Below are 16410 nucleotides of genomic sequence, written 5' to 3'. Positions count from 1 at the left end.
CGTAGGTGGGTTGATCTCAAAGCATCCTTACGAAAGGCCTAGCTACTATATACGTAAAGGAACATCAATGATAACAAAAAGAAAGCATCCATTTATTATGTAACGCTAAAATTATAAATTTTTGACAACCCCCCCCCCCTCCGTAATGCTTTTTGTATGAATAATTTCAAATTTTTGTATGAGCCGTAACGCTTGAGCCTACTCACCCTACTCCTAGAGCGTTACGTAATTAGTGGATGCCGCCAAAGTCGCAAAATTTTCGGTTACTTTAGATTAAATAACATTTTCACAAATGTCAAATATCTTATTGGTTTTCGACAATGTTCTTAAATCATAAAAATACCTATCAAGATCATTGATTAGATGTTTCATTGAGAACAATGGGCGACTTCTGGCGGTTTTCTGAGTTTGCGCCTAGCAGCAGTGATGAGAACGATCCAGAGCGAGCGCATCGTAAAGAAAATGAAACAGATAAAAAACGAAAAGAGTTATGCGAATCTTCTGGTACGGGTTGGAGGATAACCAGATCTAGAAAATGTAAAAAAATAAATAATAGTTGAATTGTTTGCAAATCTAGGTAGAATAACTAATAATTGAATTTGTCGATAGAATGACTAATCAATAGAAAATAGAAATGAATTATATTGTTAATCTGAATTCGAACGGACACGAATGCACCACACTGGTGTAAAGTGTCGATAATAAACAAACAAACAAACAAACAAACTAGCACTAATGGACAACCGTTAAATACTAATAGTAAGTATTACTAAAAAATATTTAGAAAAGTGTTTAAAGACAAACATGCTGGTTGAAAAATTATTTTCAAAAACAATTTTCGAAACGAACAGATAAAACAATTATTTCTCTAAATCACATAAAGATTAGAATCAGTTACGCTAGGTCTTATCTATTCAGGTTATGTGCCAGTTCATCACACTACTTTCTGCTACGTAATATCGTAAAACCGTGGCTCACAGTAGGTATATGTGAATGCAAATATAATTAATCGATCCAGTGAAAACCTATGCCATATCGACTTCCGCTTATCTGCATGGGTGTCACGCCGTAAATAAACACTTTATAGATGACATCTGTTTAACTCAACTGCCGAACAAGTGGAGAAGAGGATTGTTTAACATTTTAATAAATACTGCAAATTGACTCATTACGCATTCCAGTGCACCACTGTCACAGACATAATCATAGATTCGAATACTCAATTACGGTTGAATATTTAACTAGCTCTTTCGGATATCAGGAAAATGCAAATGTTACCAACATACATTTCATTGAATCAGTAATTGAATGTACTACCATGGCTTTCATATGCAATTTCAACAACTGATTTCGTTTCATTTACAGTTATCATCAGTTTGTGCTGGCTGGCCGGTTCCATCATCGGGTTTCTTCCGCTATTCGGATGGCACGAAACGCCCCAAGTCGACACCTGTCTGTTCCTCAAAGTCATGGACTATGACTATTTAGTTTTCCTCTACTTTTCGACAATCATCACGCCGGCACTTATCATGCTGGCATTCTACGCACACATATATCGAGTAATAATTAAGCAAGTATGTACCATGCTGCTGAGTATTCTTTTCAACAGTTTTTGACGATCTTTCCATTTCAGCTCCGTCAAATCGTTACGATGAATCCATCCGGAGGGCTTTCATCGGAAAGCCGTCGTTCTTCAGAGAGCAGCCGCATCCGAATATCGGCCATAAAACCTGGCCGCTGTAAATCTAATGGACACGGGGGTACGATGCTGAGAGTTTTGGGCGCCGCGCAGAAACGAGAAGTGAAGGCAACCCAGAACCTATCGATCATTGTGCTGTTCTTCATGATCTGCTGGATTCCTTTGTACACCATAAACTGTGTCGTGGCTTTCTGCCGCGACTGTACAATTCCACCCACGTTGATGTTGTTTTGCATTATCCTTTCCCATCTTAACTCGGCCGTGAATCCTTTGCTGTACGCTTATCATCTGAAGGATTTCCGGGCGGCCCTAAGGAATCTCATTCTCAGCATGCTGGGGTATGATGTCACCACCCAAGAGTTGAACTATCGGGCCTCACTGGCCAGTCAACAGCAGCAAATCATCCATCGACATTCCATTATGGACAAAAGGTTTTCGTTGCAACCTAAAGTTTATATAGGTGAGTATTAATCGACTGTTTAGAACAGCAGAGGAAGTATACAAAATGAATTGACGTTTTTTTCACTTCATGGGAAACTCCATTGTTACATGTCACAAGGTAAACAAATTCTTCAAAAACATCTAACACTACTTCAACTCCAACAGCACTAGGGCGTCTTCTATCTCTATCTGCAACTTCGAATTTGGTAGAATCAATGGTCAAGCCATTCTCGTTGTTTCCCCCTCACAATCCCGAAGGCCTTCTCCATAGCCTAAAGATTGATTCCATTGAGGTCAATATCGTCCTTAAAGCGAAAGAGCCTATGCGACTGTGTGACGGAAGCGCCGTTACTCTGCATGCCAGATCTGCTAATCGCATTTTAGAGTGCAATGTTGAACAGTAAATTGAAAAGTTGATACCTTCTGCGAACCGCAGACTGCGGTCTGCGCCAAATTCAGACATAATCTACCACTGCTCATCTCTTGACACTTAATCGTACGCTGGCGCTTGCTTGAAATCAAATGACAGACTGTGAGTATTAAATAGTATAAAAAGATCTACCGGATTTTACATTTACGGATTTACGGATTTTACGAACCTGTAACTGTCTGGTGGATCGATTTTTCCCGCACGACCGCAGCCAGTTGCGAGAAAAATCGATCCACCAAACAGTTACAGGTTCTACCGAACCACACTGGACGAAAGAACTATAACAATTGAGTCCCTGAGGAAGGTTCCAAACGGACCGAAACGTTGGACAAAATAAAATAACAGTTTTTAATTTTGTCAAGACTGAAAAGCCAATATATCACCAACAAGGAACTACAGTCGAACTACCAACAATTAATGACGTATATACTACGAGACTCTTCAAAAGTGTTTGGTAATCAGACGCTCCTTGTAGGTAACCAAACTCTAAATACTATGTGGATTTTCAAGATTGGTAAGCATATTGATTTACACAAAAAGACCAGATTTCGATCGCATATTGTTCAAAATGTTACGTCTGTTTGTCTATGTTGAAGTCAGAATACATAAAACCTACTACAAAAAACAATCGGAAATAATGTTTCGAAAGAATTTGCTATTGTTTTACCTACCTTAATATCTATTGTTTTATACATCTCAATATTTGTTTGGGTTACAGCAACTTGTAAAAAATTTGATACTGGAGAAGCAACCAGACAACAGCTTTAATTAATTTTTCTTTGCTATTTATAGAAGACACACGAACCGAAACAGAGATAATTTAGAATGAATGTCGAATTTAGATGAAGAACAGCAGCCTTACGACAAGCATTTCGAACAGGTAGTAATTCTAGCACGTTACTAACAAAGTGGTGGAGGCACATGTGCATGTAATTGTTAATACTTTATTACACCACAGGCTTGTGCAGTCTCAGTTTTCATCAAACTGAGCTCAGAATGAGCGGTGTGTAAATAAAACGGTTTTTTGAGACACTGTAATACATTTAGCATACCTTTAATTACACTCACCTTGAAATCCAAATATGTGCTTACCTGTATAATAACATTACCTTGTATTGAACTGTCATACACTGAAATGAATTTTATTGTAGAAACTACTGAATCCATGGTAAAATTAAGAACTGCACCAACGATTTTCAACCAACTACATCAATCTGTTAACTCTACCAAAACATAGTCAACATCACTACACAAGAAAATATATTCTGTTAATTTAACCAGACTTGTTATATTTATGACTAGAAACATTATAGATTTAACAATTTTGGCATTATACTTTTGACCACACTGTGTTGTACGGTGGGTATCCCGGATTGCAGTCAAGGTTACTATGGACATAGTCAAATTTATTGCACTGTTCAGTGATTTTTACCAGATTTTAGTAAACTTAACAGATTTTTGTAGTCGGTTGAAAATCGTTGGTGCAGTACTTAATTCTACCATGGATTCGGTAGATTATACAACAAAATTTGTTTGCGTGTAAGTAAATAAACGAGCGGAGAGTACAAACATAAGCATAAGCATAAATAGATGACCGTACAATTCGTAGTTGCTACTCCGTGATTGACCAGAACAATCGAAGTTGCACATGGAATTAATGAATGGGGCTTGGGATCAGCTTACCATTCTTCAATGTGCACAAATCGAGAGCTCAAATTTAAAAGTCAATAACGGCGCCGGCCACGTCCTTACGGTCATCGGGAAGGGAAGGGGGGGGAATTACATGTCAAAGCTTGCTGAGATAATTCTTTCCATAATTTCAGTTCATTGATTTTTATGGCTTGACACTTTGAGGGCAAAGCTGTGCTGACTGAAGTGCCTAGAGTAGTGAATCAAATTGTCATCAAAACATACGAAAAACAAACAACAAAGCAATCAGTGCGCATCGTACCTTCGTGCTGTGCGTACACGAATTCGCTCTGCTCTTGGAAGTTTTCTTAAAAACTACCTAAAGCAATAAAACAGTACTTTTCAGTGCTACATAAACAGTACTTTTCAGTGCTAAAATTAAAAACGGTACTTTTCAGTGCTACTTAAACAGTACTTTTCAGTACTATTTTTTCTACTATTGATCCCTTTACGATCCTTGTTTGGACCCGTGCCTTCGATTTTTCGTTAGACCCGTTGGCGAAAGCTAGCGGTGGTAATCCATTTTGGACACCGTCTAGGGAAAAAACCTCTCGAAGGTCACGTCTTTCTCGTTTATTAACTAAACATGGTATCAACAACTAACAAAAGGAAGGGTGAATCTCTGAATTCACTACTTCCTTCCAAAAAAAGTGGGTTTTAAAACTGTCACTACACGTGGCAAGAATGGAAGAAAGGACGCTTCCCCGGAATGCGAAGTTTCTTCCAAGGGTGAAATGAATAATTGTATAGAAATGAGCAATCAGTTCGATTCTCTAGACAAATTTTCCGAACACCAAATCGAAGCAGCCTCTAGCCCAGGCTCTTTGATTCAAGTGAGGAAGCAAAGAGTGCCGCCTATCGTGGTCAGTTGTTCCGAAATTGGGGGATTTAGGCAGGAGATCTTGAACTCCATTAGGGGAATCAAGGTTTCCTTCCAAATCGCAAAGAAAGGAGACTGTCGCGTTTCGCCGGAAACTATTAAAGATCGTGAACTTCTTCTCAGACATATTGAAGAGAAGAAACACAATTTTTTTACTTATGACGACAAAACTGAACGTTTGTTCAAAGTTGTCTTGAAAGGTCTCTCAATTGACTATAAGTCACCTGAAGAGATCAAAAATGGAATAAATGATTTACTTGGATTTTCCCCAGTCCAAGTAATCATTATGAAAAAGAGAACCCAATCTGGCATTGTTCGGAAAGGGCTTTCTCAAGAATATTATTTAGTTCACTTCAACAAAAAAGAACTAAATAATATTAAAGCTTTAGAAAAAGCTAAACTTATGTTCGATGTCCGTGTGACGTGGGAACATTTCCAGAACCCCACTCAGTGCCGTCGGTGCCAAAAGTGGGGTCATGGTACAAAAAATTGTCGCATAGATGCTAAATGCATGATTTGCTGAGGTTCTTCTCACGCTAAGGACGACTGTCCTGTGAAAGAAGATACCAGAAAGTTTGAATGCGCCAATTGCAAGGGCCCTCACAAAGTTAACTTTTGGGAATGCCCTTCACGCAAAAGAGTCGTTGAGGCTCGTGCCAAGCAGATGAAGGATAATATCCGTTACGATAACGGTCGATTCCGGAATTTGCCTGGTAGAGTATCGAACAATGCTCATTTTTCAGTTAACGATCGCTTGATTAGGAATCATACCCACCAGGAAGATCATAATCATGCTCATTCACAAACAAATTTTAATCCGTCGGGTAGCCGTTCGAATCTTTCAATTTCGAATGTATCTACCGACGGTAAATCCTTTGCCGATATCGTAGCAGGTAATTTGAACTCTTCCCCTATTCGTTCCATGAGTACCCATTCTACTTGTTTCAAATCAAATGGAAAAAAAACCCTACCGCCACAGGTAACTCCTACCCCGCTTCTTCGTCTACCGAAAATTCCAATGGGAAATCATCAGATGATATGTCTGCCTCTGATTTTAATTTTCTAACTGAACAATTGAATCTAATGATTGATGCAATGTTCAAAGCCACCACTATGACTGAAGCAGTCCAAGTAGGTGTAAAATTTACAAATCAAATTGTTATTGGATTACGTTTTTCTAATGGATCCAAATAATAATTTAAATATTTTAAATTGGAATGCTCGTTCTCTGAATGGTAAAGAGGACGAGCTGTTTAATTTTCTTACAGCTAATAACGTACATATAGCAGTTATTACCGAAACTTATTTAAAACCTGGATCCAAACTAAAAAAACATCCTAACTTTTTTGTTTATCGTAATGATCGACTTGATGGGGCATATGGGGGAGTTGCAATCATCATTCATAGGCGCACGCTATGTCTGAACCAGACGATTATAAAAATTGAATGTACATCGGATTTTTTCTCGCTGGAGATCAGTATTTGGTCTATATTTTCATAATCGGAAGGTTTTAAAATATTCTATCGGTGAAATTTTTTCCATACATTTTGTATGGGCTGAAATGCGTCGAAAACGAGATTTTCAAGGGATTTAGTATGAAAAATGGCTAAAAAGTAGAAAAAATCAAAATTTCACCGATGGAATATTTTAAAACTTTCCGATTATTAAAATATAACCCAAATACTAAACTCTAGCGAGAAAAAATCCGATGTACATTCGATTTTTATAATCGTCTGGTTCAGACATAGCGTGAGGCGTATAAAACATCAACTGTTTTCGTCATTTGAAACTAAAGTTTTTGAAACTTTAGGTGTTTCTGTTGAAACACAGTTTGGTAAATATACTTTCATAGCTGCCTATTTGCCTTTTCGATGCTCTGGACAGCAAGTTAATTTGCTCCAAACTGACTTGCGAAAGTTGACTCGCAATAAGTCAAAATGTTTTGTCATTGGTGACTTTAATGCCAAACATCGGTCATGGAATAATTCTCAAAGTAATTCCAACGGCAGAATTTTATTTGATGAGTGCTCTTCAGGATATTTCTCAATTCAATACCCTGATAGCCCTACATGTTTTTCCCCTTCTAGAAATCCATCTACGATTGACTTGGTCTTAACCGACTCTAGTCATCTTTGTAGCCAATTAGTTGATCCTGATCATGTCCCTGTTACATTTCAAATATCGCATGAAGCGATTCTCAATCCTATCAGCTCCACTTTCAATTATTTACGAGCCGACTGGAATATATATGAAACGTATGTTGACTCTAATCTTGATGTTAATACTTCTTTAGAAACTAAAATTGATATTGACAATGCTCTTGAAACTTTAACAAATTCCATTGTTGAAGCCAGGAACATTGCAATTCCAAAATGTGAAGTAAAATTTGAATCCGTGATTATAGACGATGATCTTAAACTCTTGATCCGTCTTAAAAACGTGAGGAGAAGGCAATTTCAGCGCACTCGTGATCCTGCTATGAAAATTATATGGCAGGATTTGCAGAAAGATATCAAGAAACGTTTTGCAGATTTAAGAAACAAAAATTTTGAAAATAAAATTTCTCAATTGGACCCTGGCTCTAAGCCCTTTTGGAAATTATCTAAAATCTTGAAAAAAATCTCTGAAGCCAATACCGGCATTGAAAGAGGAAAACAAATTATTACTAACTAATTGCGAAAAAGCTCAAAAACTTGCTATGCAGTTTGAAAGTGTGCACAATTTTAATTTAGGACTTACTAGTCCAATTGAAAATCAAGTTACTCAGGAGTTCGAAAATATTCTCAATCAAGAGAACGTTTTCGAAAATGCCTGGGAGACTGATTTGGAAGAAGTGAGAACTATTATTAAAAAATTCAAAAATATGAAAGCTCCTGGCGATGATGGAATTTTCTACATCCTCATCAAGAAACTTCCAGAAAGTAGCTTATCATTTTTAGTTGATATATTTAAAAAATGTTTTCAATTAGCATATTTTCCTGACAAATGGAAAAATGCTAAGGTTGTTCCAATTTTAAAACCAGACAAAAATCCTGCAGAAGCTTCTAGTTATCGTCCAATCAGTTTGATTTCCTCCATCAGTAAACTTTTTGAAAAGGTTATTTTGAACAGAATGATGGCCCACATCAACGAAAATTCAATTTTTGCCAATGAACAGTTCGGATTCCGCCATGGACATTCGACCACTCATCAACTTTTACGTGTAACAAATTTGATCCGTTCCAACAAATCTGAAGGCTATTCTACTGGTCTTGCTCATAGAACAAGCATTCGACAGTGTTTGGCATGAAGGTTTGATTGTAAAATTTAAAAAAACTTTAATTTTCCAACATACATTGTTAGAATAATTCAAAGTTATCTGTAAAATCGTACACTTCAGGTTAATTATCAGAACTCTAGATCTGAAAGACTTCCTGTAAGAGCTGGTGTTCATTAAGGCAGCATTTTGGGACCAATATTATACAATATTTTCACATCTGACTTACCTGAGTTACTTCAGGGATGTCAAAAATCTTTGTTTGCGGATGACACAGGCCTCTCCGCCAAAGGAAGAAGCCTGCGTGTCATCTGTAGTCGATTGCAAAAAAGTTTGGATATTTTTTCTTCATACTTGCAAAAATGGAAGATTTCTCCTAATGCTTCCAAAACTCAACTAATAATATTCCCACATAAACCAAAAGCTCTTTATTTGAAACCTTCAAGTAGACATGTTGTCACGATGAGAGGGGTTCCAATAAATTGGCCAGATGAAGTTAAGTATCTAGGGCTCATGCTAGATAAGAATTTAACTTTCAAAAACCACATTGAGGGCATTCAAGCCAAATGTAACAAATATGTAAAATGTCTCTATCCCCTTATTAATAGAAAATCAAAACTATGTCTTAAGGACAAGCTTTTGATATTCAAACAAATTTTCAGGCCAGCCATGTTGTATGCTGTACCAATATGGACTAGCTGTTGTAATACCAGGAAGAAAGCTCTGCAGAGAATTCAAAATAAAATTTTGAAAATGATTCTGAGGCTTCCTCCCTGGTATAGTACCAATGAGTTACATAGAATATCCAATGTTGAAACATTGGAACAAATGTCAAATAAAATAATCAATAATTTCAGGCAAAAATCGTTACAATCTTCTATTGCCACGATTAATGCGTTATATGTTTAGGTTATGTTAGGTTAAGTATATTCAAAGCGTTTTTTTCTCTTATAAGCAGGTGAAATCAACTCACATGTAAAAAATCTGAACTGCTACGGCAAATGAAATGTAATATGTTGTTAACAAAATGTTAATAAAATCTTAGATTTGTTTTACCAAATTAGGATGATAGTGTTGTCCAATAACACAGAACAACTAGATATAAGAAATAATGAATGTAATGTTTGGAATGATACAAATAAAGAAATTAAAAAAAAAACAACAAAGCAAGCTTGCTCATAACCGTGTGTCCCACCTTTTGCGGATAGGGATACAATCAAAAGCAAAATTGTCATGACAATCACAGGGCGCAACATTGTTACAACCTTTTCAACTCTCGATTAATCAGTTATTTAAAACACAAAACAATCTTTGTTTTATGGATGTTGTTCGATAATGTGGCAATGTTTACCAACACGGAGAAAGTTCTCGAAAATGAAAATTGCAATGCGAAGCCCAGAAAATCGCTGCGCTCGTGGTGATCGATCATTGTCATATTCTGTTCAAGTGATGATAAACTGATGTTGCGAAATAAAATTGTTGCAACAAGAAGAGGAGATGACAATGCCTTTGTTGTTGCGTGTTGGATGACAATTGATTCACTGGCCGAATGGAACTAAGCGTCCTATACACTTTGCTTCACAGATATTGAACCGAAAATTAGGTTTACGCTGTAGTTTCCGGCGTGAGGAAGTTATTCCAGTATTTCTATGTATGCAACATTACATTTGGATCCTGAAAAAGGAAAAGGGGGTGCGACGTCGTAGAAATCAACCAAATTGACACTTTTCCATTGACCGCTGCTGAACTTTCGGAAGCGACAGCTGCGTATAAGTCTGTGAGCATATTGATTCAAGGTCTCAAACATGGACAGAACTTTGACGGAAAGCATAGATTTGGATCGACCAATCTGAGTTCTCGATGGATGTCTACTTAGTGGTATTTGTGTCTACATTTCGGTAGTATTTCGCAAGCGGGTGCTAGTGGAGCTACATTCCACACATTTTGGAACCTCCCAAACCAAATCACTCGCAAGGGGCTACTGTTGGTGGAACGGTATGGACAAGGTCATAAAAGAGTTGATCGCAAACTGCGTGGATTGCCAGTTAGTTCGGCCAATGCCAGCTAAAGTCCAGCCACATCATTGGAAACCTGCTACCGAGCCACTTCAACGCTAAGAATGAATGGTTAGGGGGGGTCTAAAAAAAACCTAACCGCAAACGGAGCCTGTGGAGTACCAGGGCGCCCTCTACAGTATTGTGCCCTTCCTGTGCTACCCGGAGCAATGGTGCAGGTGACCTGTGTTTCTCCGAAATAATTGGCTGCCCTTCTTCAGTCTCAAGCCTAAGGCTAAATAAGGGTGGAATTATTAATACGTTGTAATTTAGTTTAAATTTTCACCTATATGGTTTTGCATAATGCGTTTTACACAATGTATTCTGTGCTTTTCGCCTTTGGCGACTTTTAAGGAATACCGATCTGGTTTTTTCGCTGCTTGTCTTTTTCGTGCTGAGATTGCGAAAAGCTTAATCCTGCCTAGATTGGGTAGTGACTACAGTTAGGGTAGCTTAGATCAATCTTCAGCATAAAACATCAGCAACGATCAATCTTTGTAGACTCATGCAAAATGGTACAGCTCAAGTGGCGTTGAAAAACCTTACTTTTGTGAGGGGAACTTTTATCTAGATAACCTTGTGGACCCAGTTTTTGCTACTTTCAAAAACATGAAATGGCACACTCGCGTGCCAGATCTCGTGCATGCGTGCTCGTAAATGGCGCTAACGTTACTACACTCATTTCTGAGTAAACAACCAGAGATTTACCACATGATGAACCATCCCTACCGGATGATTTCAAACGAGTTGTCGTACACTGCCTATGGAAAGGCTTTCTGCTAATTGTGGGCAGTCATGCTAATACTCATTACATCATCTGGAACAGCTCAGATATAAGTTTGATAAGCTCCAGTCTGATGAAACGTTTAAGTAGTTCAAATCTTGGATTACTTATTATAGGAAATCGCCCAACCTTCATGGCATCTGCTAGAGAAGAAGTGTTAGACATAACGCTCTGTTCAAACAGAATCAGTCACGAGTTGACAAAGTGGCATGTTTCAGATAATGAATCATTATCTGATCATCGCTACATCTTCTATGAACATATGAATGTAACTCCGCAGACTTTGCATTTTTATACTCCAAAAACTGGTTGGTTGTGACCAAATTCCTTGGATTCTCTCCGTCCATTGGAAATCCTAGTGATTTGGATGTTTCTACTTCTGGTGAATTGGGACACAATTGTCCTTGCTCCAAGTGATCTCACAATTGCTTGTCATTTTCCTTATAGCAAATTTTTTACCCAACTTCCTTCACGGGAAGAGTGCACGTCTGGCTGTTTGTACAGGAATGTGTCAAATAGTGTGGCTGCTTTAAAAGCTCATGCTTCGGCCAACTCAGGGTCTATGCTTATTATCGCATGTCGAACTCAATTTGAGGAACAGAATTCAGCGAACTCTGTAAACCTTGTATGGGTTCTGGCTATTCTTCCATTGCTGGGAATGAATTGGCTAAGAAATAAGCTCGCAATAGAGCATCGCATGACTTCATTGGCCCTCAAGTAGCTATTCAAATTTCGTAGTTGTCTAAGCTTCAGGAATTCTTGAGCGGCAACCCAGCACAAGCAATATTGGAATAATTTTGGGTCATGTCGTCAAACAAAGTTGTACATTACTGAGCCATCCCTAATGGTGGCTAAGTATTTAATAAATCTGTCAAAGCAGAATTGTAGTCTCTTGGTTACAACCTTGATTGGCCACTGCCGACTCAACTATCCCATGATAAATATTCAGCGTGCTGATACATTTATGTATGATAGTTGTAATTCCGATTATGGAACTTCTTATCACCTGATATGTAACTGTCCAGTTTTCGCGTAATTGCGATTCCAATTACTTGTTAATCACTTATCAAATGAAATTGATTTCAGAAACCTGAATCTTCAGGACATTCTGTTATTCTTAACCCGGCTCTCTTTACGCTCATGTGTTTTGCAGTGCCCTTTTAAGGCTAAGTAGCCCGTCATTCGTTTTGGTGACAATGATGACTTTTCAGCATGCATTTCAAAGTGATAAAACTCAGTCTTGATAGTTTATATTGACTTGAAAAAGAATCACTGTACGTGCATAAAGTATGCTGATACTTTTTCAGCTATGTCAGTGCAAAACCAACTGATTTTCTTTGATACGAAATCGTGAGATGAATTAGCAACAATCATTAACGATGCGTACAAATTTCAATGACGGCCTACTCGCCTTAAGGGCGCTGTTTGAACCCATGGTGATATGGAGCTTACATGCTCTCATTTTGCTTATGCGATTTTCCCTCTTCAAGGGACCCCACTCCTATTTCCTCCCATCTTTCCCTTCCCTTTTCTCTCCCATCGGATAGATGATGAATTGGCTCAAATACGACGATGGCACAAATCTCCCAAATTGCGGGGAACGTGCGTCTGGAGCCGGAATTCTGATAACTGATTTGATGACTCATATTATCCACATACATTTTTTGTGAAATTGTATCTATATTTCATGAAGTTAACTTCCTTGCGCCAGTTTTAAATGTGTCATATTACACTAGTTATTTTTGCAGAGAATACTAATTTGTATATTTTGCCAATTTTATTTAAAGATGTTTATTTATTTATTTATTTATTATTTATTTGCCAATTTTGATCTATAGTGCTAATACAAAACTATTGAACGACTTAAAAGCCCCATTAGCACTATAACGCTGATTTGAAGCGATAAATTTGCAATGATACCTATTACAGGTATAATATAATAGGACACAGTAAGACTGCACTTTTTAATTTATTTATGTTCTCTAAACTACGAAATAAATAATCTTGCGATTATAATTGTGTGCGATATAAACTCGAAATCCAAGTAGCACTACTAGCCCAGAACGGTCTTCATAGATTGATAACATTCCATTTAGAAGGAACTTGTATTAAAATCTAACATGTGTTAAACCCCATTTTAAACAAATAGTATCTTTACTTGTCTAAATAAGAGCATGATCCTTTACTAGTCTTGTAATAATATGTGTTTATAGTAAATCCAATCTTTTTCTTCTTTCCGATCATAGATTCCCCAGTATATTTCCGAGCCCAACAGCAACTTCGACGGCAACAATCTGAGCTTCTCCAGAGGCATTCTCTTGAGCGTTCGGAAAGTGGTGCTTCGTACAACAGTCTGAATAAAAAGCGCTTGATCAGTACTACCCGCTCCGATCCAGGCTCTCCGAACGTTGTAATCAGTACCTCGGCAATCAGTGCAAGCCCTGTCGAATCTAATTGCTCCTCTCCTCAACGGTATGATCTACGACCCATGGATGGAATCCAGCGAAACAGTTTTAGAATGTGGGGAATAGCAGAAGTGTCCAGCATTAACGAAGACAGTATTCATAGGAAATCCCTTGAAGATGATGACCGCGGAGGACTGGTGCTGATTTGTAACGGTACCGAGGAACCAATCATCGAAAACAACGAGAGCATAGAGCAAATGACCGAGGAGGTTAACCTGGAGGACATTGGCCAAGACTTTTCGGCAGACGAAGTCCAGCAGACACTAGACTTACCGCCTAGTCATACAGAGGAGGATAGGAATATCAGCTCGCTGTATAATATTGTGACCTCCAAACGAAGGAGTCGAAGCACGTGCTGTATTTTACAGGACACCACCATAACCACCCAATCCGTGAATGATTCCGTCTATTTGATAGAGGATCATTCCCCTACTAAAATACTCGCTAAACACGTCTCACGTAACAGCGCCAACAACAATAGTGTCAATTGTGAAGCCGATTGCGCTTACCTTCGTAGTCTCAACCTAGTCGATAACGTGAACAACAATAGTCAACTCTGTAATCATGTCTCTAGTCCAAATTCCTCGCTGCCTGGGGAAACCCCAACGATACCATCCCGGCATAGATCCATGAGCAAGTCGTTTTCGCTATTTAACAGCGTTCAGCATGCCAACTCATCACCGAAGCCACACTCGCCGATTATCCCTTTGACCGATAGTGGCGAATCATCACATTCCAGCCTTTTCAAGCTGTTCAGCTCCAGCGGGGCAAAGCAGCGAGTGCGTAGTCTAAGGTTTAACAAACGTTCTTTGTCCAACGACAAATAAATCTATTTCGGAAAAAAAATGCCTAGCTGTAAGTGTAACTGTGAAGTATTTGATATGTTTAGATCTTTCTCCGATGTGCTAGAGAAAATAAAGCCAAAACCATATCTCTCATTAAAACACGTTTTTTTCTGTATTTTATCACAAAGTTTACCGGTTCACATATGCATTGATGCATTGCCGTACCGTACCCAAGAAACCATCAACACTTAAAATAAGCCCCAAATCAATTTCCTTGACTCCCCTTTACATAGAGTATAATTGTACCTGCCACACGATAGGGTAACCAACATATTTTGGACCCCTATATATTTTGGACCCCCTGGGATATTTTCCTGCAAATTTCCCAGTTTAAATCGAAAGACCAACTCAATTCACATGCCATTTGGAAAGATAGGACTATTCCACACTTGCATCAAGCGTTTGCACATAGCAAATGTGTTTATTCTATCTGAAATTAATTAAATTTAATCGGTTCATCCATGAAACCGTTACAACACGTTACACACAGAAATCGAAGCCGTCAGAAATTTTTCAAATGTAAACAAAACCTTTTTTCAAATTTATGAACTAAAAGCGTAGAATTTCTTCGGTTTTCCATTGTCAATCGATTGATTAAACTATGAGCAAGCATATTATACAACCAGTGTCGTGGACTTTGTCGCCAAAGGATAAAAACTGCCATGGGTCCAAAATGTATACTTTAAGGGTCTAAAATGTATTGGTGTGTCCAAAATAATGGTAGACAGTGCTTCTCAATTCAATTATTTTCGACGTTTTTCGGATCCTACACGACTGTATGGGCATTTTTATCTCGTAGAAGAAGCTTTTCGCTACATTTTGGCATGTTCTTTGACTTGGTTACGCTGTGCAATTTATTAATAAGTTACATGCATGCCCTGATTCGCTACTCGCCACATAGTAACGCACTTGCGCTAGTGTATATGCACGAAAAATCGCTAAAAGGTAATGATAAAAATATTTGCATGGCGAAATGTATCTAATGAATTATTTCTCAAAATTGGGAACTTTTTCCGAAAAAATATTTGGTACCGGTTGTACGTAATGATAATGACTATCACGCCTATCAAATATTTTTTCGATTAATGCTTTCATTTACGAGCAATTTGAAGTTAGATGCCTTTCCCCATACAAAATTAAACGAAAAAACTTCTGCTGATTAACTGTGGACAAGAGCAAAGCAGGTAATCCATTGGAACAAAAAACTAAAATCATTTCCTTAGGGGGTCCAAAATACGACCGTTACCCTATACGAATGAGAAAATTCGCGTCTACGAAGGTAATTACCACAGTTGACCCTATGCGTGAAGCTCCGATTATTTTACATGGCATAGCATAGGAAGTCAATTTTCAAATGCTTCTGAAAAATTCAAAACACTTTTTAATTAAATTCTGTTAAGTGTACGGGGTTATACTATTGATCAACTATAGAATCAGCAGCATATTGAGAAAAAAATATAAAACTCAAAATTATATGCCTATAATGTAGCCCATACATATACAATAGGGCGGTTCAAAATTTAAAAATTTTTGAGAACCCTTATTTAGCTTTTGCTATTATTTAGCTTAATATGGGGGTATAGCCCTGCAAACTTGCACAATACCTTATACACGTACTGTCACACTTTCGTTGACCAGCCCATTCCCCCAAATGATGGACGTCATTTTTGAATGACCACCAGTTAGTGATCAATCGATTAAGTTTTCAGTTTAAATGGATTTTTGGTTCTCCAGATCCGTGCTCTTGAAAGTTTGAAGTTTGGCTTCGATTCACCTTCACCTTAACGAGTGCGTCGAGAAAGTCCGAGAAGTCGTCAGTTTTTTCCCTCTCGGATGACGCGTTCTTTTCTGCCGGGCAGTGCGTCG

General features: G+C 38.0%; 1 protein-coding gene across 13 annotated transcripts in view; it reads left to right on the top strand.

Annotated features, from left to right (window-relative positions):
* The window catches only part of LOC5575639 (5-hydroxytryptamine receptor 2B), a 128366-nt gene extending 113723 nt beyond the window's left edge, over nucleotides 1-14643 (top strand). For 12 of the 13 annotated variants that reach the window (XM_021845045.1, XM_021845004.1, XM_021845050.1 and 9 more), the window contains 3 exons: nucleotides 1366-1574; nucleotides 1634-2159; nucleotides 13481-14643. In XM_021845045.1, coding sequence (XP_021700737.1) covers nucleotides 1366-1574; nucleotides 1634-2159; nucleotides 13481-14526 — 1781 coding nt within the window. In that variant the 3' untranslated portion in view covers nucleotides 14527-14643. Of the gene's footprint in view, nucleotides 1-1365; nucleotides 1575-1633; nucleotides 2160-3362; nucleotides 3451-13480 lie in introns of all 13 variants that reach the window. The other variant, XR_002500540.1, reaches the window with a different exon arrangement.
* The last annotated feature ends 1767 nt before the right edge of the window (nucleotides 14644-16410 follow it).

The sequence above is a fragment of the Aedes aegypti genome, chromosome 1, assembly GCF_002204515.2.
Source record: "Aedes aegypti strain LVP_AGWG chromosome 1, AaegL5.0 Primary Assembly, whole genome shotgun sequence".
NCBI classification, from domain to species: domain Eukaryota; kingdom Metazoa; phylum Arthropoda; class Insecta; order Diptera; family Culicidae; genus Aedes; species Aedes aegypti.
The sequence above is the reverse complement of the archived record's forward strand: the minus strand, read 5'-3'. Positions and strand labels throughout refer to the sequence as shown.